At 43.3% G+C, this 24009-nt stretch overlaps 1 protein-coding gene across 3 annotated transcripts in view; it reads left to right on the plus strand.

Annotated features, from left to right (window-relative positions):
* ITPR1 (inositol 1,4,5-trisphosphate receptor type 1) overlaps nucleotides 1-24009 on the plus strand; it is a 321687-nt gene that overhangs the window by 146641 nt on the left and 151037 nt on the right. For all 3 annotated transcript variants that reach the window (XM_029244000.1, XM_029243998.1, XM_029243999.1), the window contains 14 exons: nucleotides 1768-1867; nucleotides 2847-3007; nucleotides 3529-3670; nucleotides 6283-6441; nucleotides 8565-8737; nucleotides 10481-10600; nucleotides 11610-11804; nucleotides 13891-14142; nucleotides 14663-14804; nucleotides 15539-15692; nucleotides 16730-16917; nucleotides 20647-20785; nucleotides 21297-21351; nucleotides 23786-23951. In XM_029244000.1, coding sequence (XP_029099833.1) covers nucleotides 1768-1867; nucleotides 2847-3007; nucleotides 3529-3670; nucleotides 6283-6441; nucleotides 8565-8737; nucleotides 10481-10600; nucleotides 11610-11804; nucleotides 13891-14142; nucleotides 14663-14804; nucleotides 15539-15692; nucleotides 16730-16917; nucleotides 20647-20785; nucleotides 21297-21351; nucleotides 23786-23951 — 2146 coding nt within the window. The remainder of the gene's footprint in view (nucleotides 1-1767; nucleotides 1868-2846; nucleotides 3008-3528; nucleotides 3671-6282; nucleotides 6442-8564; nucleotides 8738-10480; nucleotides 10601-11609; nucleotides 11805-13890; nucleotides 14143-14662; nucleotides 14805-15538; nucleotides 15693-16729; nucleotides 16918-20646; nucleotides 20786-21296; nucleotides 21352-23785; nucleotides 23952-24009) is intronic.

Here is a 24009-nt window from a genome sequence, read left to right on the forward strand (position 1 = left end):
CTCTCACTGTCGTGGCCTCTCCTGTTGCGGAGCACAGGCTCCGGACGCGCAGGCTCAGCGGCCATGGCTCACGGGCCCAGCCGCTCCGCGGGATGTGGGATCTTCCCGGACCCGAGCACGAACCCGTGTCCCCTGCATCGGCAGGCGGACTCCCAACCACTGCGCCACCAGGGAAGCCCCATAAGCTGTTTTTAACATTTTTTCCACTGAACAATATGTCCTGTACATACTTCCAAGTAAATAAATATCGATTGTAATCATTTTAAAGAACTCTGTACTATTCTGTCTTACATACTATAATTAACTAGCCCATTACTGAGACATTGGGTTGTTTGCAAGATTTTAACTATTATAAATAATGCTTTGTTGAACATCTTTCTGCCTCATTTTGCACCTGTGCTGTCATCTCTTAAGAAATATAAAAATGAGATTGCTAGATGAGAAGGTAGATACATTTTACATGTTATACGACGTGCCAGACTCTCTTCCAGAGTTTAACCTGTTGACACTCTTACCATGAGTGTGTAGAACTCATTTCTCTAAGCTCTGTAAGCTCTCTAAGCTCTAAGTGCTGGGTTGTATCAGTTTCCAGGATCTTTGGGATATGATACAATAAAATGATATATTGTTTTAATTTGTATAAATTGAGGAAGTTGAATATGTACTTGGATGTTTATTGGTCATTTATGTTTCTTTATTAAATTACTGGTTTGCGTACGTGTTCCATTTTCATTTCCAATATTCATGATGTTTGTCTTACGGATTTTTAAGATCTCTCTATGTATGTGGATTAATACCCTTTTATACTATATATTAATCTTTTATTTTCCCAGGTTGTCATTTTTCTTTCAGTTTTGTTCATGATGGTTTTTAAACTTTTTTCTACTTTTGCTGTATGGAAATGTGAAATTTAAACTATGTAATAAGATGTATCCATCTTTTGCTTCTGAAATTTGGAAATCTTGTATTTTGTTATGTGCTTCAAAAGGCTTTCCCTCTCACAAGATTATTAAATTTTTACTCACATTTTCTTCCAGGCATTTTATGGTTTGATTTTTTTGCTATATTGATCCATATGAAAATTTCAATTACTGCTTTATCTCTCATGATGAGCACTAGTAGGTCCTCAGTAAATACTTTTTGTTACTGTCTCATGTTCGGTTTGTTCGGAGATAGTCATTCACAGTGTATAATTTTATACACGCATACCTCAGAAATACTGTGGGTTCAGTTCCAGACTATCGCAATAAAGCGAATATCACAATAAAGCAAGTCACACAAATCTGGGGGTTTCACAGTGCATATGAAAGTCACGTGTACAGTACACTGTTATCTGTTAAGTGTGCAATAGCATTATGTCTTAAAAAACAATGTACATATTTAATTTAAAAATACTTTATTGCCAAAATGGAACCTGTAGACTTGCATGATGAACAAACCTTTGATTTGTTAAAAAAACAAAAAAACAGGGTCTGTTAAGGGCAATAGAGCCAAACATAATAGAATGAGGTGTGGCTGCGTTTAGAAATACAGCACGAGACAATCACCTTAGAGTGGTTATGAATGGCTGGCCACTGTAGATCTGTCAAAGTGTATCTTGGACCAGAACCGTTTGCTCTTAAGTTTATGCTGTCCAGTGTGTATAGCGGAAAACCATTTTGGTATCCTTTTTTTATTCTTATAGGATGTATTCTAGGGCGGTGGCTGTAGAGAGCCTAAATAGCCCTGTCCCTAAAATCCTTTTTCTTTTTTTTTCTTTTCCTTTAGAAACTCATATGTCCGGCTCAGACACCTGTGTACTAATACCTGGGTTCACAGCACAAATATCCCCATTGACAAGGAAGAAGAAAAACCCGTGATGCTAAAAGTAAGTCCCCTTACTTGGCTGCTTCCCTCGGTCTCATGCTCCCAATAAAAGGGCTCCTTTGAGGGCAGATGGAGGCGTATGCAGGTCTGAAGTTGTTGCTGTGGTGGCGGACAAACTTGAATGTGATGAAAGAATTCTTTCCAAGGGACCTGGCTAAAGCAAGCCCAGGGCTTTTGAAATAATTAGAACCTTTTATTGTATTCCATAGCTTCTGCCCTAAAGGTAGAGCAATTGTCTGGATTTCATATCTGTCTGAAGGCTGATTTTGGCTGGGGGCATGTTTGCTTGTGCCTTGACATACATCACATACCTAGTTGATTTCACCCAATCTTTATCATTTCTTTATTTCTCTTTGTGTTTAAATGTGTACTTTTATTTCTTGAAAGTCCTTCCAACCTCTTTAATTTCTCTCCCTGAAGCCCACCTCTCCTTTCTCACCTTGTTCAGGATCATAGAGCATAAATACACAGACGTAGGGTTTTTCTTTTTAAAAAATGGAATTATACTCTCACATAATATTTTTTGGTGATGGGGAAGATTATTGGAATTTTTTCTTCTACTTTAATGAACATTTTCAGGTATATAGAAAAGCTAAAAGATCGGTGCAGTGTCTACCCTTATAATACTCTCAGAAACAAGAATTACCATTTTGTACATTTGATTTTTTTCCCTATGTATTTATAAGTGTGTTTTTAAATTACAAAAGTCTCAGATGCTCCCTGTAACAAATGAAGCTATAAAAGCATAGTACTGCCCCATTTCCTGCCTTACTTTTCTCCACGATACCAACCTCTAGAGGTAACAGCTGTTGATGATTTGGGGTGCATCTTTCCAGGTGTTTTTCTATGTCCATTCATTTGAACCACAAGAGAGCTCTAGGCTTTTTGGATTGCCCCATGTCCCATAAATACAGTGTTTGATTAACGTCTTACCCTCTCAGTCTAAGAGGCTGTTCCACAAAGACCATCTTGCTTTTCAGATTGGAACCTCTCCCGTGAAGGAGGACAAAGAAGCATTTGCCATAGTTCCAGTCTCTCCCGCTGAGGTTCGGGACCTGGACTTTGCCAACGATGCCAGCAAGGTGCTGGGCTCCATAGCTGGGAAGCTGGAGAAGGGCACCATCACCCAGAATGAAAGAAGGTGAAGGCTCCTTGCCAGAACCGGACGTGCTCATCTTCGCCCCCTGTGGGTTTTTGAAATCCCTTGCGGAGAGAGAGGGTGCTTGGAAGAGTTCAGTGTGAGAGCAGCAGGCCTTAGCATTTGTGGGTGGCTTCAACTTATGGTTTTCAAGGAATAGTCACTTCTGCTTTCACTGTTCTGAAAGTCTCTAAACTTGTAAATATCTCCTTCTTTCTCTGTTGCCCTGTCTCCAACTTGGTCTCTGGGACTATCTTACTGAATGTCAGGGGTTGAGGTTACTCTGAGATAAAATGTAATGTCTGATATTTTGTGAAAGTGATAATGTTTTTGTGGACAACTAGGTATTGTCTCTATTTCGCTCTTATTGGTAATTGGCCTCAACTGACAAGTTCAAGGAAACTGGGAGGAATGGGTTTGCTTCTGCTTAACTGGTTCCTTCGGCCTGAAGGCTTCCAAGGTGAAGCTTTCAGCCTGTCGCACGTCGAACACGTCCCATTTCTAATAGCTTTTTTCCTCCTAAGATCTGTAACCAAGCTGCTGGAAGACTTGGTTTACTTTGTCACTGGTGGAACTAATTCCGGTCAAGATGTTCTTGAAGTGGTCTTCTCTAAGCCCAACAGAGAACGGCAGAAGCTGATGAGAGAACAGAATATTCTCAAGCAGGTCCGTGAGTGGTGACATATTGGGTTGGCTTTATAAGAAATCAGTGGTATCACTGCTCTTACAGAGGGATGTGAATGATTTCCACCTCGCAGGCTTGATCCATTGACTTTAAAAAAAAAAATAGACTTAATTTTTTAGAGCAGTTTTAAGTTCACAGCAAAAGTGAGTGGAAAGTACAGAGATTCCCTGGGTACCTCATACCTCCACACATCCGCAGCCTTCCCTGTTATTAGCATCCCCACCAGAGAGGTACGTTTGTTATAGCTGATGAACCTACACTGACACATCATAATTGTCCAAAGTCTGTAGTTTACATTAGGGTTCACTCTTGGTGGTGTACATGCTATGGGTTTGAACAAATGTATAATCACGTGTATCCATTATTATCACGTCATACAGAGTAGTTTCATTGCCCTAAAAATCCTCTGTGCTCTGCCTATTTGTCCCTCCCTGTCCCCCAACCCTTTGCAAGCAACCACTGATCTTTTTTTTTTAACATCTTTTTTGGAGTGTAATTGCTTTACAATGGTGTGTTAGTTTCTGCTGTATAACAAAGTGAATCAGCTATACATATACATATATCCCCAGATCTCCTCCCTCTTGCGTCTCCCTCCCACCCTTCCTATCCCACCCCTCTAGGTGGACACAAAGCACCGAGCTGATCTCCCTGTGCTATGCGGCTGCTTCCCACTAGCTATCTATTTTTACATTTGGTAGCGTATGTATGTCCATGCCGCTCTCTCACTTTGTCCCAGCTTACCCTCCCCCCTCCCCGTGTCCTCAATTCCTTTCTCTACATCTGCGTCTTTATTCCTGTCCTGCCCCTGGGTTCTTCAGAACCATTTTTTTTTTTAGATTCCATATATATGTGTTAGCATATGGTATTTGTTTTTGTCTTTTTGACTTAACTTCACTCTGTATGAGACTCTAGGTCCATCCACCTCACTACAAATAACTCAATTTTGTTTCTTTTCATGGCTGAGTAATATTCCATTGTATATATGTGCCACATCTTCTTTATCCATTCATCTCTTGATGGACACTTAGGTTGCTTCCATGTCCTGGCTATTGTAAATAGAGCTACAATGAACACTGTGGTACATGACTCTTTTTGAATTATGGTTTTCTCAGGGTATATGCCCAGTAGTGGGATTGCTGGGTCATATGGTAGTTCTATTTTTAGTTTTTTGAGGAACCTCCATACTGTTCTCCATAGTGGCTGTATCAGTTTACATTCCCACCAACAGTGCAAGAGGGTTCCCTTTTCTCCACACCCTCTGCAGCATTTATTGTTTGTAGATCTTTTGATGATGGCCCATTGATCTTTTTATTGTCTTCATAGTTTTGCCTTTTCCAGAATGTCCTATAGTTAGAATCATACTGTATGTACCTTTTTCAGATTTTACTTCTTTCACTTAGTAAAATGCATTCAAGTTTCCTGCATCTTTTCATGGTTTGATAGTTCAGTTGATGGTTAACACACTTGTTGAATGTCAGCCGTGTGAGAATTTACCTGTTAGGAACCCCAACAAGAATTCAGTTGACAACTTTATTTTCCTCACAAATAATATCAATATCCTTAAGGTTATTTCATGTATCTGGGAGATTTGGAGTATATGATAAACTCAGAAGGCCTGTAGAGGCTCTTCTGGGGACCATCATAAGTCACCAAAAAATCTTCCTGTAAATGAAGAATGAGTAGAAAATAAAATGAACTCACAGAAAATACAGAGATGATGTAATTTGGTATAAAGTTAAATAAACTGGGGTAGAAATAAATTAGAATAAACTGGGGTAGAAATAAATTAGAGGGAGAAAAGTGACAAGTCCGGGGTAGATGAAGTACATGGAAATGTATGCCATACAGTTCTCTAAAGCTGTTGGAGGCTGGGCCACTAGAGCCAAAAGAAAAACGTGTTAGTTACAAGTCCCATAGTTCTCCCTAGGAACTTGGATTTGAGAATCCTTTCTCCTTTTGGACTGTGATAGACGATATTTATTAACACTCCATCCTGTTTCAACAAGGGTTTAAAGTCCCAGAATAGATTATGCCCTGCTGTTTGATGTGGTAGCTGCCAAATAAGACCTCTGGCTTAATGCCCATGCTCTTTTCCACAATAGTGATTCCTAGAGGGTCTGAAACTGTGGAGGAGCCTTCGTTGAGCACTTGTGTGAGCACTGCACTTATGACCTGACACTTGCTATCTACTTTAATCCTTACAACACCCTTGTGAGCTAGGTATTACTCTCTCCATATCACTGCTGAGAAAACTGAAGGTTACCTTGACCGTGATCTGTACCTGTAGGAAAGTAATAAAGATGTGTAATTTCAACCTAGAATCTGCTGATTCCAGAGTCTGTGCTCTCAGGCACTGCTTGAAACACTGCATTTTCAAGTATTTGAGGACCACTTAGGTCCAGGAGGACTGAATTCAGGGAGGAGCCAGTCCCAATTGATGGAATGAATGCAGTTTTCAGGTTCACGACTGTTTGCATAGAGAGATTTTCCTATATAGTTTAGCCACCCTTGAGGTTATATTACTTCCAAAGGGAAGGTTAGCCCTTAAAACAGTAGGTGATGGCAGTTCTTATTCTTTTCTTTCTGCAAACAGATCTTCAAGTTGTTACAGGCCCCATTCACAGACTGTGGTGACGGCCCGATGCTACGTCTGGAGGAGCTGGGGGACCAGCGGCATGCACCCTTCAGACACATCTGCCGCCTCTGCTACAGGGTCCTGAGACACTCCCAGCAGGACTACAGGAAGAACCAGGTTGGGATTAAGGACCAATGGGAAGTGAGGGGCAGCTTCCTCCCTGAAGTTCATGTACTTCCCTCAATGAGTTTTAGGTGTCACATGTATGTTTATTTAATGGCCAGGTAGTAGTTCATTGTTAAGTTTGCTCTCAGAAAGGAAACACAGATTTGTTTTGCAAGCCTGGGAAGATATATTACAGACTTGAGAAGGATACCTGAAAATTCCCCTTCTACAGCCACCTCTGAATGAGATTTCTTTTTCTTGACATTGGTATTACATATACGGTACTTCTCATGGCACATTCCCGTAAGACTGAAGGGCACACTGATTCCATGTGCTTATATTGAAGATGGAGTGAAATCTTCTCTTCCTGTCCCATCCATCTCCTCCATCTCTGCTGGTAACTTTCTCTTTGTTTTGGTTGTGTCTTATGTTTTATGACATTCTAAGTCATCAACTGTGTGATGACAGTAAACACACTCACAACCAATATATTCTCTCCGTGAATTAGGTGTTTTAACCTCTGTGAGGGTTCCTAACAATTGGAGATTCTGAGGAACCACTGTATCAGTAGTTCTTAACTGGGAGTAAGTTTTCCCCCAGGGGACATATGGAAATGTCCGGAGACCCTATTGAGTGTCGTGAGTTGGGGATGCTACTGGCATCTAGGGGACAGAGGCCACGGATGCCGTTAACATCCAGCCATGCACAGCACAGCCCCCTGCAGCAAAGCATTTTGCGGCCCAAGAAGTCAGTAGGTAGTGCTGAGGTTGAGAAAGCCTGCGCTCCGTAAACTACTGTAGGTGCCCAGAGTGCTGCTTATCGTAACTGGAACTCCAATCCCTGCCTTGTGTTACAAAAGGTTTTGTTTTTAAACTTTGAATGCCCCTACATCTGGCCTTTAAATTTAAAACTGTTCTCTGTAGTTAAAGTTTTTTTGTCTGTCATCATAAACATAGAGTTGATCCTAAATCCTAAAGCAGTGCTCTAAAATGGTAGACGTAACTTTGTTAGCTAGTATTTCTAAACCTTTCACTTTGCCTTTGCTACTGTTTAAATATAAAACATCACAGACCCGTGATGCTATGTTTGTTAGTTTTATGGTCGCTATAAATCTACCTCCGGTGCATGAATACCATACTCATACCATACTAGGGCCAAAGTGATTTTATTCTCTTCCAATGAGGATACATTAGAGTCTGTAGTGTGTGCCAGAACATTTTGCTTGTACATGAGGGGGCTAAACCAGTCCCTCTTGCTGCAACTCTGGATGTCTTTGCTTGGTTGCTTATGGACCCTGTGCCAGCTGGCAGTAGTATATCCCTGGGGGCTGATGAATTCCCGAACATGCATCCTTATTGAGTGAGGGCTGAAAGGTGGCCCATGTCCGCTGTGTTCATCCCGAGTCACTTTTAGAATTTTGGAATTAATGAAAACAAATTATACCAAGTTTCAAGGGCCGTTTGAACTTTGAGCAAGCAAATAGTCTGTTTTGGGCAGGAAAAATGTCTTTGAATAGCAACAAACAAATATTCATAAGAGGCTTCCTGGAGTTCTTAAATATTTCTATGGAATGTCATGTCTGCTCCCAAAAAGAAGCCAGGGGTGTTTTCATATGTTCTACGAATATAATTGACTGGCTTACATATTCCTAACTTGTTTCTGCTACCCACTGACTTTAAAAATGTATTTTCACCCCAGATAAGGAAAACGCCATGGGGTAGCATTGTTCTAAATATCCAGGTAGGCTTGACTGTGTTTATTCAGCCACACAGAGCAGTGAGGCACAGTTAAATCCTCTTCAGTTAGTAATAAAATCAGAGCTGAAAAACAACTTTTGACCTTTCGAAAAATAAGTCACTACATTAAAATTTATACAGTGGACTTAATAAAAATGCCTATCTGTAAATACAGGATATTTTACTTAATTACATCTGTGTGGCAGGTTTAGTAAAAATAAAGGATGCGAGGGAGTTTGCAGCTGTTGCCCTGGATTAGAAAGTTGTGGAAAGATGCTCCTCTGTGATTCCCCTCATGGGCGGTGATGCTCCTCAGGGGCTGCTGCCCCCTCCCTTACTTCCAGCCTCATCCCATTGTCTCCAGTCCTCCCCACTCACCTCGCTTTCCTTCCTTCGAAGGAGTACATAGCCAAGCAGTTTGGCTTCATGCAGAAGCAGATTGGCTATGATGTGCTGGCTGAAGACACCATCACTGCCCTGCTCCACAATAATCGGAAACTCCTGGAAAAACACATCACTGCGGCAGAGATCGACACCTTCGTCAGTCTGGTGCGAAAGAACAGGGAGCCCAGGTGAGGCGGGGGCGGGGTTGATAGGCGGAAGGTGTCTTTGCATTTCCGATGCAGACACTGAGCGGGTCATAGTGCTTTTTCCTGGATTTCCTTTGTTTGGGGCTGTTAGGGACAGGTTTTTTTTTTTTTACCATTAGTATTTTTTTTTTTTTGCGGTACGTGGGCCTCTCACTGTTGTGGCCTGTCCCGTTGCGGAGCGCAGGCTCAGTGGCCATGGCTCACGGGCCCAGCCGCTCCTCGGCATGTGGGATCTTCCCGGACTGGGGCACGTACCCGTGTCCCCTGCATCGGCAGGCGGACTCTCAACCACTGCGCCACCAGGGAAGCCCGGTATTTTTTTTTTTTAACATCTTTATTGGAGTATAATTGTTTTACAATGGTGTGTTAGTTTCTGCTTTGTAACGAAGTGAATCAGTTATACATATACATATATCCCCATATCCCCTCCCTCTTGTGTCTCCCTCCCCCCCACCCTCCCTATCCCACCCCTCTAGGCGGTCACAAAGCACCGAGCTGATCTCCCTGTGCTATGCGGCTGCTTCCCACTAGCTATGGGTTTTGATTGGGCAGGTTTTGACAGGCTCTTTGATGAGTAGCGGAAAGAGCTTAGTATGGGAATGAGACCAGGGTAGAATCCTAGCTGCAGCATTTACCAGCTGGGGGACCTTGAGCTTTGACGTCCTCATCTGCTAGATGGGTCATTGCGAAAATTAAATGAGAATAAATACATGTGAAGTGCCTGGCACTTAGTAGGTGCACAGTAAATGACAACTGTTGGCCCCTCATTCACTTCATAGCACCCCGTGGTGATCAGTTAGAACTCCCCCAAATATCATCAGTTAGTCTTTTGCACACTTAGTTGTTACTTGAGTGTTTTCATTTACATTAGTGAATTCTATCAATTCTGTTGCATTCATACACATCTCCCCCTCCCCCTACGCTCTCTTCCCTCTTTTTTTCTCCTTCTAATTAATTAAGATCCACACCATTTCAGGTGAAGTGGGAAATAGTTTACAATGTGCGTATCATGAACGGTGACACTGGAGAGCTGAAAGTGTTCTTATAAAAACGACTGCCCCCACCCATAAAGTAACATTTTATGGGCCATTCTCATGTGCCAGTGAGTGAGCTAAGTAAGCACTTTGCATGAATTAGCTCATTTAATCCTCAGAAGAACTCTCTGAGGTTCTATACCAGCCTTTTTTGTCGATGAGAAAACTGAACCACAGTGAGGTTAAGTAATTCCCCCCAAATAGCAGTACATATCAGAACGTAGTGGGTAAGAACCAGAACCAGGGTTCTGATTTGGGCCTCAAGCATCAGAGCCTTGCCCCTCACCACTCTGGGTACCCTGCATCCTAACCATGTCTTCCTTATGTGAGCTTCTTACTTGGTGGTTCCTTCTGTTCATTTTTACCTTGTCAGCTCTTCCTCACAACGGTCACCGCCGTCCTTCCTCTTTTGCTTTTCTTTCTTTGCTCTCCCTCCCTCCCTCCCTCCCTCCTCCCTCCCCCCCTCCCTTCCTCCCTCCCTCCCTCCCTTCCATCTATCCATCCATCCTTCCTTCCCTCTGGTGTCTGGGTTTCTGGGCGTTCCATGGATGCTGACACTAAAACCCAAAGCCTCTCTGACTTGTGTTAAAGGTAGGCTGGGTCAGTTCTCTCGAGGGAGAGCCAGGCTCCCAGAGCCCAACCCCTGCTCTGTGTACAGAAACTGTTTAATTTGGTTTCTCTTTCTTGATAGATTCTTAGATTACCTCTCTGATCTCTGCGTGTCCATGAACAAATCCATTCCGGTGACCCAGGAACTGATATGTAAAGCTGTGCTGAATCCAACCAACGCTGACATTCTGATTGAGACCAAGTGAGTGAGGTGTGCGGGTTTAAGATAAAGAAAGATGAGGACGGGATTTAGATGGAGAATGTGTGGCTCAGTGGATGTCTGTGCTCATAGGTAATGAAACCCAGCTCCCTGATTTCTAAAGTCAGGTTGGCTGGCTATTGATCGTCCTCTTGCAAAGGTCTTGATCAGAGGAATTTTCAAGTTTGCTTTTGGTGTGGGCTTCTCTGCATGGTGATGTCACATACTTTGACAGTAACGTGAGCTCACCAGGGAACGTTTCACACACCCTTGGTTTAATTTTAAGAGTTTAAAATTCTCTAATTATGATCATCCGTTTTAAGTTTTAAAGGAGGTCATTCATTATTGATATTAAGTCATTGTAGGGAAGAGCTTGTTCACTCATCACTGTTCAAAAAGGGTTCATTGGTCCACAGAAGTTTTGGTAATAGTAGCAATTCATTTTTAGCAGGGGAGCAGTTTTCCTGAGAAGCATAGTGCCAGTAATACTTAAATGTTAAAAACAATGTTTAAAAGAAGTTTATTTAAAAAACACTAAATTATGCTCTAAACTAGCGATTTTTTTTTTTTGTTTCTCATGCATAGCTTAATTTTGGGCTTGGGCTAATTCCGACTTTCTCATCCTTGGCCTTTTGATGTTTGGGGCCACGTAGATCTCTGCTGTGGGTTCTGTCCTCTGCATTGTAGGATGTGTAGCAGCCTCCCTGCTTCTACCTGCTAGGTGCCGACAGTACCCCTCCCATTTGGTTGGGACAACCAAAAATGTCTCCAGACATTGCTAAATGTCCCCTGGGAGACACAGGCACCCTGGCGGAGAACCCCTGGGCTGAAGTGTATGAAGACGTTAATGTTTGGTTCCTTGTGACTCTGCCGGTGGGAGAAGTAAAGTGGCTTTTTCTGTGTGTGTCTTTGTGCTGAAAGTGTAGCTCGAGTTCAACGCATTAATACAGTTGATCCGTGATGAGCAAGGATTTCAGACATAATGAGTTTCCCCCCTCCTCTTATTTTCCAGGTTGGTACTCTCTCGTTTCGAATTTGAAGGTGTTTCTACTGGAGAGAACGCTCTGGAGGCAGGAGAGGATGAGGAAGAGGTGTGGCTGTTTTGGAGGGACAGCACCAAAGAGGTTCGCAGTAAGAGTGTGAGGGAACTGGCGCAGGACGCTAAGGAGGGGCAGAAAGAAGACCGAGACGTCCTCAGCTACTACAGGTGCGAGGGCGGCATGGGTGTCCTCTGATGAGATCGTCCGTCAGAAAGACGGATGTGTACTTCAGGAGTTTGTAGAGTGTAAGGTTTCATTGATACTTAGATAGGACGTTGCTATCTGGGTGTGGCTCCGTCGAAAGAAGGCTGAGCGTTTGCATCAGCCCCCAGTTACAGTTGATCCCTACATAGCATGGCACATGACACGGATATATTTTGTAGTAGTTAAGAGTCAGGCTGCGGGGTCACCTCTCTGCATAGTAGCTTTTTGACTTTGGTCAAGTTATTCACCTCTTTATGTCCTAGTTTCTTTATCTGTAAAATAGAGACAATAGTTACAACGTCATAGAACTTTTGCAGACAGAGCTAGGAAATATGTGTGTCTGTACACACATCTGTTTGTCCACGTAGACACACACATATCTATTTCTATATCGACCTATATAAATGTAATAAAAACCATGAGTTCACATCAGTACTTCCAATTCTGTTCCAACACTGTAGCGTTATTCTAGCCTTCACCCTTCTGTATTCATAACTCGTTCCTCTGACAGCGAGAACCTGGCTGGCACTGTCCCCGCCGTGTTGCTCAGTCTGCATCGCTGCCGGTCACCTCCTCCATCCCAGCGTCACCTCGGTCCCAGCTCTGAGATCTGCTGACTCAGTAAATACTTTTAAAATAAAAGAAGAGGGAAGGAGAGATGAGGAAGTGCTTACAGCATTTTTTAATAGAAATAAATAAAGCTTTGCAATTACAATGCCCTTTGTTACCTCCTGTGTTCTTTCTCTCCATTCATGCAGATGGTGTGTGACCTTCCACACTCTTTGTGTGTTTATATTTTACATTTCTGTACATTCATAAATAATACATAGTATTTTGTTGATTCTTAAAATTTTATATAAATGGTTCCAGAGTCTGAGTTCCGTTCTGAAATCTGCCTTATTTTTTCATATTGTTTCTGAAGTGGATTCATGCTAACGGTGGTGGGTCCATTTCTTGCATTTAGACTGCTGAATGCTATTCCATTTTATTACTGTGCCACATTTTCATTGCTCTTTGATATTTAGTATATGCCACAATTTAGTTTTTCATGTCGGGAAATATCCTTGTTCAAATTTGTGCATATGTGTAGGAGTTTCCATTCTATACCAGGGAATTACGAGATTGGGGGGTATGCATATTTTAAACTGACCAACCAATCCTAAATTGACTATTTTGGTGTACATTCCCACCAAAAGAGAACTTTTGTTTCCCTTTGTCTTTGCTATCTCTGAATACTGTGATACTTTTTAAATTTTTGTTAATCTTACGAGCATGAAATAGAACATAGGTTAATCCTCATTTCACTGATATCTAGTGCGGTTGAGAATATTTCCAACTCATGATTATTGGTAATAAATAGGGTTTTAAAGTCAAAAGCTGGAATTTGCCACTGTGGAACCTCATGGCTTTCTTATTTCACATTATGGGTATGGTTACTCTTTTAATGTTTGCTATGTCTTCTGCTGACAGTGAATGAGGAAGAGTGTTTCAGTGGTCAGATTTGGAAGTTAACAGAGATCATGTGTAATTAGGTGAGGAAGAAACTGTAACATTTTGAGGAGCCCCCTATTTCTTCTACCATGTTTTTCACATGTGTGTAAAAGTCAAAGAGGAGAGCTCTATGGGATAAGACGCTGAAAGTATCATAAAATTTCTAAGCAGACTCAGTAAGGGTCTGAAACCTTTACCATTTCCTATGCGGTCTTTCATGTGCTGCATAAAAGCAGAACTAAAGAAACAGGCAACCGTTTTCAGCCTAATGCTTCCCCCCCCCCATTTTATAAAATAAACAAGGGCAAAACGGCATCAACTAGCCATGTAATTATTCCCACACAGCAGGGTAGGCACATGTGACTGTTGGCGTGGCTTGAACTGTTCCTTTTTCCGCTTGGTACAGAAGCCAGAGTTTGCATACACAAGCAAGTGAAGAGTGTTGATGTGTAAGTTCCCGTGGCCACCTGTCACTCCTATGAGAGTTGGGGCCCCCCGCGACTCTCCTGCTGTGTGTTTCCATGAGAGTGAGCCCTGTGTAACTTTCCTTTTCTCCAGGTACCAGCTGAACCTCTTTGCGAGGATGTGCCTGGACCGCCAGTACCTCGCCATCAACGAAATCTCAGGCCAGCTGGACGTGGATCTCATTCTCCGCTGCATGTCTGATGAGAACCTGCCCTATGACCTGCGGGCGTCCTTCTGCCGTCTCATGCTCCACATGCATGTGGACCGAGACCCACAGGAGCAAGTCACTCCTGTGAAATACGCCCGCCTCTGGTCCGAGATTCCCTCCGAGATCGCCATTGATGAGTGAGCCTGGCTCCTTCGCCCTCTTAAGACCTCATTCACGTTGCTTTAAAACTTCTTAGTTACAGTGTTCTATGTAGCGGAAGACAAACCACTTATGGTCAGGTTAATAAGTCTGGTTAAATCAGAGGGAAAGATAAGTCATTTTTTTCTTTAAGCTTAAGATATAATTAAGGGTGGCAAATGTTGTTTCCTCAAGAATGTAAAAGATGGCATGATTGTCCTTTTATATCTCTTTTATTCAACAAATGTTTAAGTGTCTCCCGCATGCCAGGCTCAAGGAATCTATCTGGGAACAAACAAGAAAACTGTGTGTACACTAGTGGGGAAAGACAGACAGTAACCAAGATAAAGGACTGAAATGTATACCTTGGTGTGGTGGGTGCTGAGGAGGGAAAAGTAAAGTAGGGACAGGAGGATGGGAAGCGTTGGGGTGGATGGTGTTAGCTTTGGGGGCTGAGCAAACAGGGAAGGCCTCACTGGTCAGAACTTGAAATTTGATTTCTTTCTCCTTTCCTTTTAGCTATGATAGTAGTGGCACTTCGAAAGATGAAATTAAGGAGAGGTTTGCTCAGACCATGGAATTTGTGGAGGAGTATTTAAGAGATGTGGTGTGTCAGAGGTTCCCTTTCTCTGATAAGGAGAAAAATAAACTTACATTTGAGGTAACTCATGGTGAAGTGATCGTGTGTTTTGTCTGCTTTGTGTTGATCATTTTTCTATGGGGTAAATAGAAAATAGGTGGTGATTTTTTTTTTTTATCATGATACTCTGGTTTTGTAATAAAAAGGAATTCAGCTCAGTTTTGTTGCAGAGTAAAAGAGAACTAATACCAGTCACTTGGCTTAAGGCAGTTATGCTCCTGGAAGAAATACATCTGGGGAACTGAATCATGTAAAAAGGATAGAACATTATGTATAATCTGTACATTATATTAAAAGTGACAGGAAAGAAACAGTCTGTGCTTGGGATCTGTCATAGATTAATCATTTGAGGGACATAAATCCTTATCACCCTTGAGTTGAGCATTTCTCTTTGAGATCACTTTGCCTTTTGAGGAATTAGATTTCCAAGGACTGCTATGTTATCTGTGTCCTTGATTTGTATACCTTGGCTTGCCCTGTATTATCTCTGGGAAGCTGCACAGAGCCAATGATGAGGTCAGTTTTTCATTAACCAGTCATCAGAGCAGATGAGTAGCTTTGCAGGGTTTTGTTTCTTATTTTTTCTCCTTATGAAACAAAATGAAATTTGGTCAGAAACTGCAAGTAAAATAAATGCCTTCTCTCTTACTGTAAAGAAGGTCAGAGTCAGTCATTTATAAAATAGTCAACCTAAAATGCAAGTGAAGGATACTGTTTATTTAATTCCTCCTCTCTCTCTTTTTTAAATACAATAGGTTGTAAACTTAGCTAGGAATCTCATATACTTTGGTTTCTACAACTTCTCTGACCTCCTGCGATTAACCAAAATCCTCCTGGCCATATTGGACTGTGTGCACGTGACCACAATCTTCCCCATCAGCAAGATGGCGAAGGGAGAGGAGAATAAAGGTGAGAATAACATGGAGAAGCTGAGGAGGGAGGCCTCATGGCGCCCATAGGTCGGGACACGCTTGCCCGGCCTCTCCTTCTGCTCTTCTCATACCTACTGTGTGATGACGCGTCCTTTCTTTGTCCTTTTCTTCTCAACTTTTCATTATGAACATTTTCAGGTATAAATAAAGGCGGCAAGAATAGTACAGTGGACACCTGTAGACCCACGACTTAGAGTCAGTGATTATTAACACTTTATTGTATTTTTATAGTTATATATATGAGTCTGTACATTTCACTGCAACATTTGAAAGTTGCCCAACACTTGCCTAATGCTTATGTCTTAAAAATACATGTCATTGTTCTTGATGTGTCATGAGGTCCTCAGATGTTTATATCAGTATATGAGTAAGTGAAATCCAGACTGTGTCTGGGTATCCTATTTCCAATTTGTAAATAGGAAAATCTGCCTTTATATGTTTTTTTTTCCCCTCTGTTTTAGGGTCGTAGTAGACACACACTAGGTACTCATGTGTGGATTATTGTTTAACTGGTCTCTACAGCTAGAATAGAAAAAGTACGTTTACTTACGTCCTACTATCTGTTAGGGGCTGTGCTTGCTCAGTCATTTGCATACATTTTGCCACTTAATCTCTGTCAGTTGGGCTCCATTATTCTCATTTTATAGTGGAAGAAACTGACCCTCAGAGGTAGCATAATGTATTCAAGATCAAGTGGCTTTTGGTAGCGGCACCAGATGTGTGTCTTGTTAGCTCCTGCATCCCTAGTTCTGTGCACAGCAACAAGCATGTAGTAGGTGACCAATAAAATTTGGCAGGTGAATTAACATACATAAATGCTCCATACTCTTTCCCCTACTCCTTGAAGCCCTGCATTTCTGATGGCTGTTAACCGTTTCAGGTTCCCAGGCTCTTAGAATATATTGGAATAGAGACATGTTAAGTGATTTGTCCCGAAGAGCCTCTGCCCCTGGCCAGGTGCCCAGAGCGCACACCAGGGATGTCATGACCAAGGTTTGTCCTGGCCCTTCTTAGGTAGTAACGTGATGCGGTCCATCCATGGGGTTGGAGAGCTGATGACCCAGGTGGTGCTCCGGGGAGGGGGCTTCCTGCCCATGACTCCCACGGCCACCGCCCCTGAGGGCAACGTGAAGCAAGCAGAGCCGGAGAAGGAGGACATCATGGTGATGGACACCAAGTTGAAGATCATTGAAATACTCCAGGTAACGGTGGGCCGGGGCGGGTGCAGGGTGGGCGGGAGTGTGCTTCCCAGGGGACCATCTGCATCCAGTGTCCCTGCTTTTACGGAGCCCTAGGCTTTCTGGGAAGAGAGTGGAGGTAGAGTCTTAGCTCAGCCTCAAGTGCTGTTTCTGAATTGGGTCTCTGCTCCCTGTGCTGTCATCTCCTGTCCCTCCCCAGCATGCCCTGTTCCTCCAACCATGCCAAACTTTCTGCAGTTACCTTACGTTTCCCTAGTCATTGGTCTCTGTCTTCACCCACTTAGAATTAACTCACTTACGCTTCTATACATAGCTGAATTCCCTGTTTTTTGATCATAACTCATTCAAGGTTCCATTAAGCTTGTAACTCCTCCCATAATCCTTCCCTTCCTCCCTCCCTTATTCATTCATTCATTCATTCATTCATTCAACAGACATTTATAGAGACTGATTCCATGCCGAGTACTTTTTTTTTGCTTTTCCCTCTAACAGTGTTACTGTGAGAGGGTTATATTTGTTTAAATTTTGAGTACCACATTACAAATTAATTATAATTATACAATTTAAACATCATCTACCATTTCAGTTAACAATGAGAATAAAGCATATGTTTCTAATGCTTTTTTTTATATGCATTATCTCATTTAATCTTTTTTTCACACACACACACTGTATTTTATTTTTACAAGAGATAAATAAACTGACACCAAGCATTGTAAGTGGATGATCACAACAAAAGCAACAATGATTGCAGTTACCAAACATGAAACACTCTCGTACTATGTCATAATATTGACATTCAGTCCAGTAATCCTCCACTGTAACAGCTACTTTGCAGTGAAAATTGATTTGTATATTTTTTGCCTCTGAGTCCTTGTGGGATTTTTTTTTTTAAATTCAAACAGAAAGTCATAAAAATTATAATCATCCTCATCAGGTCACTCGGTCCCATGTAATTACTTTTTTTTTCATCTTGATCTTTTGTTAGCACTTTTATGAATTCATCAGTTTTCCATTAGAGCTCTGAAAATGCTCATTCATTCAGTTCAGCAGTATAGTCAGTTTCCAGAAACCTGTACTTGTCAGAGCACGCCGAGTACTTTTAAGCACTGAAGATCCAGCAATGAACAGAATCATTCCTGCTTACATTTTGATAGGAGACATAGACATATAAAAATGTATATACTAAGGATGTTAAAATATAAAAGAGAGTCAAGATGGTTTGGAGGCCATTGGGGGTAAAGGCCACGGGTACTGTTTTTGATGGAGTCGTCAGAGAAGGTCTCCCCATTAAGGTTACGTGATCAGAGACCTGAATGCAGTGAGGGAGCTAGTATCTAGGAAAACAGTCTCCGGGACTCCAAGAGGGAACAATAAAGGCAAAGACCTGAGGTGGGAGCATACTTGACAAGTCTGGGAACAGGTCAGGTTCAAGAGAGAATGGGAGAAGATGAAGTGGGGAGTCAATACATACAACCTCTTGGGTGGATTTGCTGTAAAGATGAACAGAGAAAAGTGGGAAGGTGGCTGCAGGGTGATTATTGGTACTATTTAAGTTGGGAGACGTCAGCAAGGTTGTATGCTAAATGGGAGTGATCATGTAGAGAGGGAAGACTTACTGATGAAGGGGAGAGAGGATAATTGTAGGAGCAAAGTCCTGGCATAGGCAAGAGGGGGTGGGAGCCAGTTTACTGGAGATGCCGTGCGTGATCTTCCATGTGAGAACCTCCCAGCCTGCCAACAGTCTGCGTTTCCTCTTTCTGCTCCTTGGTAATTTTTTATTCATTAACAAAATCAGCTGTTCTTTCATGAAAAGAATACTGTTATCACCTTTCTCTTTCATCCCGCACTGTCTAATCTCAACCCCGGAACATGGAGTGAGAACTATAAATGTTTACAGATTTGAGGATTTTTTTTCGATTCTGAAATCACAGTTAACTAATGGTTTGAAAACATCCCTGGGACTCCTCAGAATAATTACTGAAGGCAATAAAGAGTGATTTAAATAAAGAAGAAAACTCCTTAAATTTATGTCTGACCAAAGGTAGAGAAGGATTTCAAGGATTTCTTAGGCCATGGCTTACAGGTCCCAAGTATGTGAATATCGTGCATGTTTATCAGAATTGATGCGGTGTGAAGCTTGGTTACATCTTGAGGTCTACTCACTGTAGTAATCTGAGAACATTTGGTTGATGGATTCATTCTTTCAGCAAATACTTACTGATCCCTTACCATATGCAAGGCACTTGGCTGGGCTCTGTGAGGAATGCACAGATGATTTGGACACAGGCTATGTCTACAGGGGGTTTATAGTCTAACAGGAAGATAAGGTGTGATGAAGCTGTGTGTACGTGGAAATAAAACCATGAGAAAAGTGTTCTCCCGAGATACGGGTAGGTCATGTGATCCCAATTAGTAAGGACCAGAGGAGGTAAGATTTTCTTGGAGCCTTTAGGCCTGGACGGGATATGTATAGAAACAAGGGGACATTCTTGGGTGGATGGAGCAGGTCGAACCAGGGCCTCATGATGCATGGGTCCGTAAGCTGTTCTCCTTGGGCAGGGACGTGGAGTGTGCTGAAGGGAAGTTATCAGAAATGAGGTTGGAAAGGCGGACTGCGCTATGCTCTAGGGAGCTCTGGGTGCCTGAAGTATTAGGACTTTACTCTGTGGGGAGCCTTTGAACTTTTTCAAGCAGGGAGCTAACCTAAGAATAAGCACCTTTGAGATGTGGATCTGGTAAACTTGTTTCTGTAATAGCCGAGGAGGGAGATAGAGGCTGTGAGCGGGGGTAAACGACAGCGGGAGAGAGATCCGTGGAGAGTGGCAGAGGTAGAACCAGCAGGGCTTAGTCACTGATGAGATGTGTGTATCAAGGAGGGAAGAGTTGATGGTCCTGAGGTTGACTGAGCGTGGGAGAACCCAGGCAGAATGGACACTGTTAGTTCCGTACAATACTGAGTTTGAGACTCTGGGAAAACACCAAAGGGGATGTCCAGCAGTCAGTAGGAAACGTGGACCAAGAGCTTGGAAGATAAGCCAAGGATCTGTTTCAATCCAGGAGAGGTGACAGCCCTGGCATTGGGTAAGGTCGCCAGGAGGGCCAGGCAGAGTTAAGGAGAGCACGGAAGGGAGAATGTCGGTAAGGCCCTTAAACAATGCCAGGTGCTTGATCTTTCATTTTGGCTCCAGCCACAAACATGGAAAAAGTGACTTTCTGTTGGAGTGAACTGGGAGGGAGTACAGGGAGTGAAAGAACAGGGAGCCCAAGGGATTGTATCTACATCAAAGAAAACAATCAGTAATAGGAAATAAGAACCAAACTAATTTTCAGTACTGAAAACACATTTTTCTCTGTCAGTTCTTTTAAAAGCAGCCAACTTCACCCTTCTTAAGGCCCAGAGTTGGCATTCAGTACTTGCTGAACTAAAGCAATGTTTTATAGAGGATGGAGTGGAGAGTGAGTGATTTATTGTCCTGAGCATTAAATTAATTGCCGGGACGCTGGAGTTTACACTAGAAGCTAAGGTGCTGTAGGCGAACTTGATATACTCCTAGAAGTCTTTTGTTAAAGTGACTGTTTGAAATCTAAGCCAAATATCTGGCTCACGTAGTGTTTAAGGTAACTGATGCAGCAGAGGCCGGGCCCAGCCAGAGTGCGGTGGCTTGGCAGAATGTTCCAGGTGGTCTGCTAATGTAACCAATCTCTTTCCATTTCCGCTTGAATCTTTAGTTTATTTTGAATGTGAGGTTGGATTATAGGATCTCCTGCCTCCTGTGTATATTTAAGCGGGAGTTTGATGAAAGCAATTCCCAGACTTCGGAAACATCCTCCGGAAACAGCAGCCAAGAGGGACCAAGTAATGTACCAGGTTAGTGATGCCAGAATGGGGTTTCAGCCATAAAATGGGACCTGGGTCTAATGAAAACTGGAAGTCCAAAGACTATGTTCTAGAACAAGGGTAATATGTGAACGTTTTTGAAGATGACTGCACTTTAGAATGAGACCCTGGGAGTTACCCTTTTGGGGCAGGGGAATAATTGAAAGGGCCCAGATCGCTTCAGGGATAGATCTTACTTCCTTCCATCTTGGCGTGTCTTAGTCATAAGACAGCTGAGGGTTCTAGTGTTATGGTGAAATACCAAAAAACAAAAACAAAACTCTCCCAAGAAAATTTACTGTCCACTACCAACTTTTACTCATGGTGGATGCTTTTTCCTGCCCAGGAAATAGTGGTGATGGATAAGGAGAAGGGTGGTGGTAGGAATAACCCCACCTATCAAGGCCTGAGGGGCAGTGGCGAGCCTGTTTTGGGGGGATGTTCACGAGCGGCACGTTTTCACCCCTTCCTGCACCTGAAGTTCTGTTCTCTGACTTTTCAGGTGCTCTCGATTTTGAACACATTGAAGAGCAAGCCGAAGGCATCTTTGGAGGAAGGAAAGTATATTTTCAGTTTCTGTTTTGTAGGTGGTTCTAAGATGGGGGAGGCCTCTCTTTTCTAGCTCTCAAAGGCTTCTCCTTTACTGTTCTAGGAAACGTTTAGTCTTTGGGTTTAGGCTGTTTGACTGCTCTCTTTATAACTCTCAGTACTCAGTCAGAGTGATCTTAGTTGGGTTCATGTGTGTGTGTGTTTCCTGCTTACAACAGAAAGAATTGACGGAGGTTTCCCGAAGTACACACATTACAAAACTTGTTTAAATGGTGAGGAAATAGAGTTGAAAGAAAGGGGGGGCTCGAAACAGAGTGAGTGTAGCAAGATCATTGCTGCTAATGGGCTGCAGTCACCCCCGAGCCCTTTAGAAGCCAAGCAACGATGAAAAGGACACAGACACTTATACTGTTCTTTCATTGTCCCTAACATGAGATTAATGTATGAACCCCTTTTTAAAAGATGAGATTGCTCAGTGTTGACTCAAAACATTGTTACGAGACTCAAACACTGGCAAACTTGGTATAAACACCCTCTATGCATAACTCTTAGAATATGCACGCTTGGTTGAGTTACCTATTGCCATGTAATTAATAACCTACTCTCAAAACGTAATGGATTAAAACAACAGTCATTTTATTGCCTCTCACAGTTCTGTGGGTTGACGGGCTCAGCTGGATGATTCTTCTGTTGGTCACTGTTGGGTCTGTTGTGCAGCTGTGGTAGCTGTGACGGGCTGGCACATCCATGTTGCTCCTCTCGCGTTTCTGGCTCTTTGGTGGAGGTGTCAGTAAGGCTGGGGCTTGTCTCTCTCTGCACACGAGTATCTTGGGCTTCTGCATAGCTGGGTGACTGGCTCTAAGTGTAGAGACCAACAGTGTGCAAGCACTAAGCAAGCCTCTGCTTGCATCATGTTCCTAACGTCCTATTGGTCTGAGCAAATCTCCCGGCCGAGCCCAGCATCAGTGTGGGAGGGATGTATACAAGAGTGTTTAGACCACAGAGGGGCCACCGATGTTAACAGTCCACTGCGGTGCTTAATGTAAAACCTGTGAAATTTGACTTAGCAGCAGCATTTACTCTATGGAAGAGGTGGCTCTTCTGAAACTCAGGGGTTTTGAGTTTAACATGATGTCATTTCGGTCTGCTGGGTGGTGTCTCAGCTCTCCCCCCGCTTTCCTGACATTGAACAGCAATGAAAGCTTCTTCACACCTTTTTGCAGCACATAGCACGAGCAGAGGATTTACGCACTGAGTCCCATCTGTCTGCAGCCACAGAGGTCCCAGCATTCGGCCTTCATTTGACTGGAAATACAAATTGGGCACCGACACAAAAATTGAGTGGCAGCGCTCAGGTTCGAGGTGGCCTGCCGTTGGCTCCAGCACGTGCTTATTGCATTTTTACTTGTATCAGTAACACACAATCAAGTTACCGTAGATACTGAGAGAACCCCTGATAATATACTGATTAACCCCAGTTGGAGGAACACTGAGTTGGGGTGATTCACGGCAGCACTCCGCAAAGTGGGGTCTGTGGGACCAAAGCGCTCGCTACCAGTTTAGATAAGTGAGCCTTTGGGCACTTTGATGACAGTTGGACACTGTGACCGCATCCAGGTGCACCATCAGTGGACATGGTACAGACCAAGACAGCAGTTGGCTACAGACTAGACATAAAAAAAAGCTCATCCTTCACCACAGAGGGTTTGCTAGGTGCTGAATTAGGGCATCTTAAATAAAAAATAAACTAGCAACTCGGGAGAAACACAGCTGTGTGCAGCTCTCAAACCACAGGTGAAGCCCAGCAGAATACCAGTTGGGAATCTGATTGCAAAGCCAGGCCTGTCACTGTGGGAAGGTGGGGACTTTGATTAAAAATTAGACAGTTGTGACATCTTATTTTTTTTTAATTTATTTATTTTTGGCTGCATTGGGTGTTCGTTGCCGCCCGCAGGCTTTCTCTAGTTGCGGCGAGCGGGGACTACTCTTCGTTGCAGTGTGCAGTCTTCTCATCGCGGTGGCTTCTCTTGTTGCGGAGCACGGGCTCCAGGCGCGCTGGCTTCAGTAGTTGTGGCACGCTGGCTCAGTAGCTGTGGCTCGCGGGCTCTAGAGCGCAGGCTCAGTAGTTGTGGCGCACGGGCTTAGTTGCTCCGTGGCATGTGGGATCTTCCCAGTCCAAGGATCGAACCCATGTCCCCTGCATTGGCAGGCGGATTCTTAACCACTGCACCACCAGGGAAGTCCCCAGTTGGGACAGCTTAACTGCCCCCTCACCTCAGAATATATTTGAAGAGCAAATAAGGTTGTGTGTTGTTAAATGAGGCAATGAAAAGCCAGGTCGGCTGAGGGGGGATACAGAGTTAGGAATCTCACTAGGTGAGGTGTGTCTGGGCCCAAGGGCACGGAAGAGGGCGTCTTGGCTCATTTGGCCTTTCCCCTCAGTGAGGAGAACACGCCACTGGACCTGGACGACCACGGCGGCAGAACCTTCCTCCGGGTCCTGCTGCATTTGACGATGCACGACTACCCACCCCTGGTGTCAGGGGCCCTGCAGCTCCTCTTTCGGCACTTCAGTCAGAGGCAGGAGGTCCTGCAGGCCTTCAAACAGGTAGGTCGGGTTGGGGGTGTGTGTGTGTGTGTGTGTGTGTGTGTGTGTGTGTGTGTGT

The sequence above is a fragment of the Monodon monoceros genome, unplaced genomic scaffold, assembly GCF_005190385.1.
Source record: "Monodon monoceros isolate NGI ecotype Baffin Bay Population unplaced genomic scaffold, NGI_Narwhal_1 Super_Scaffold_3, whole genome shotgun sequence".
Taxonomy (NCBI): Eukaryota; Metazoa; Chordata; class Mammalia; order Artiodactyla; family Monodontidae; genus Monodon; species Monodon monoceros.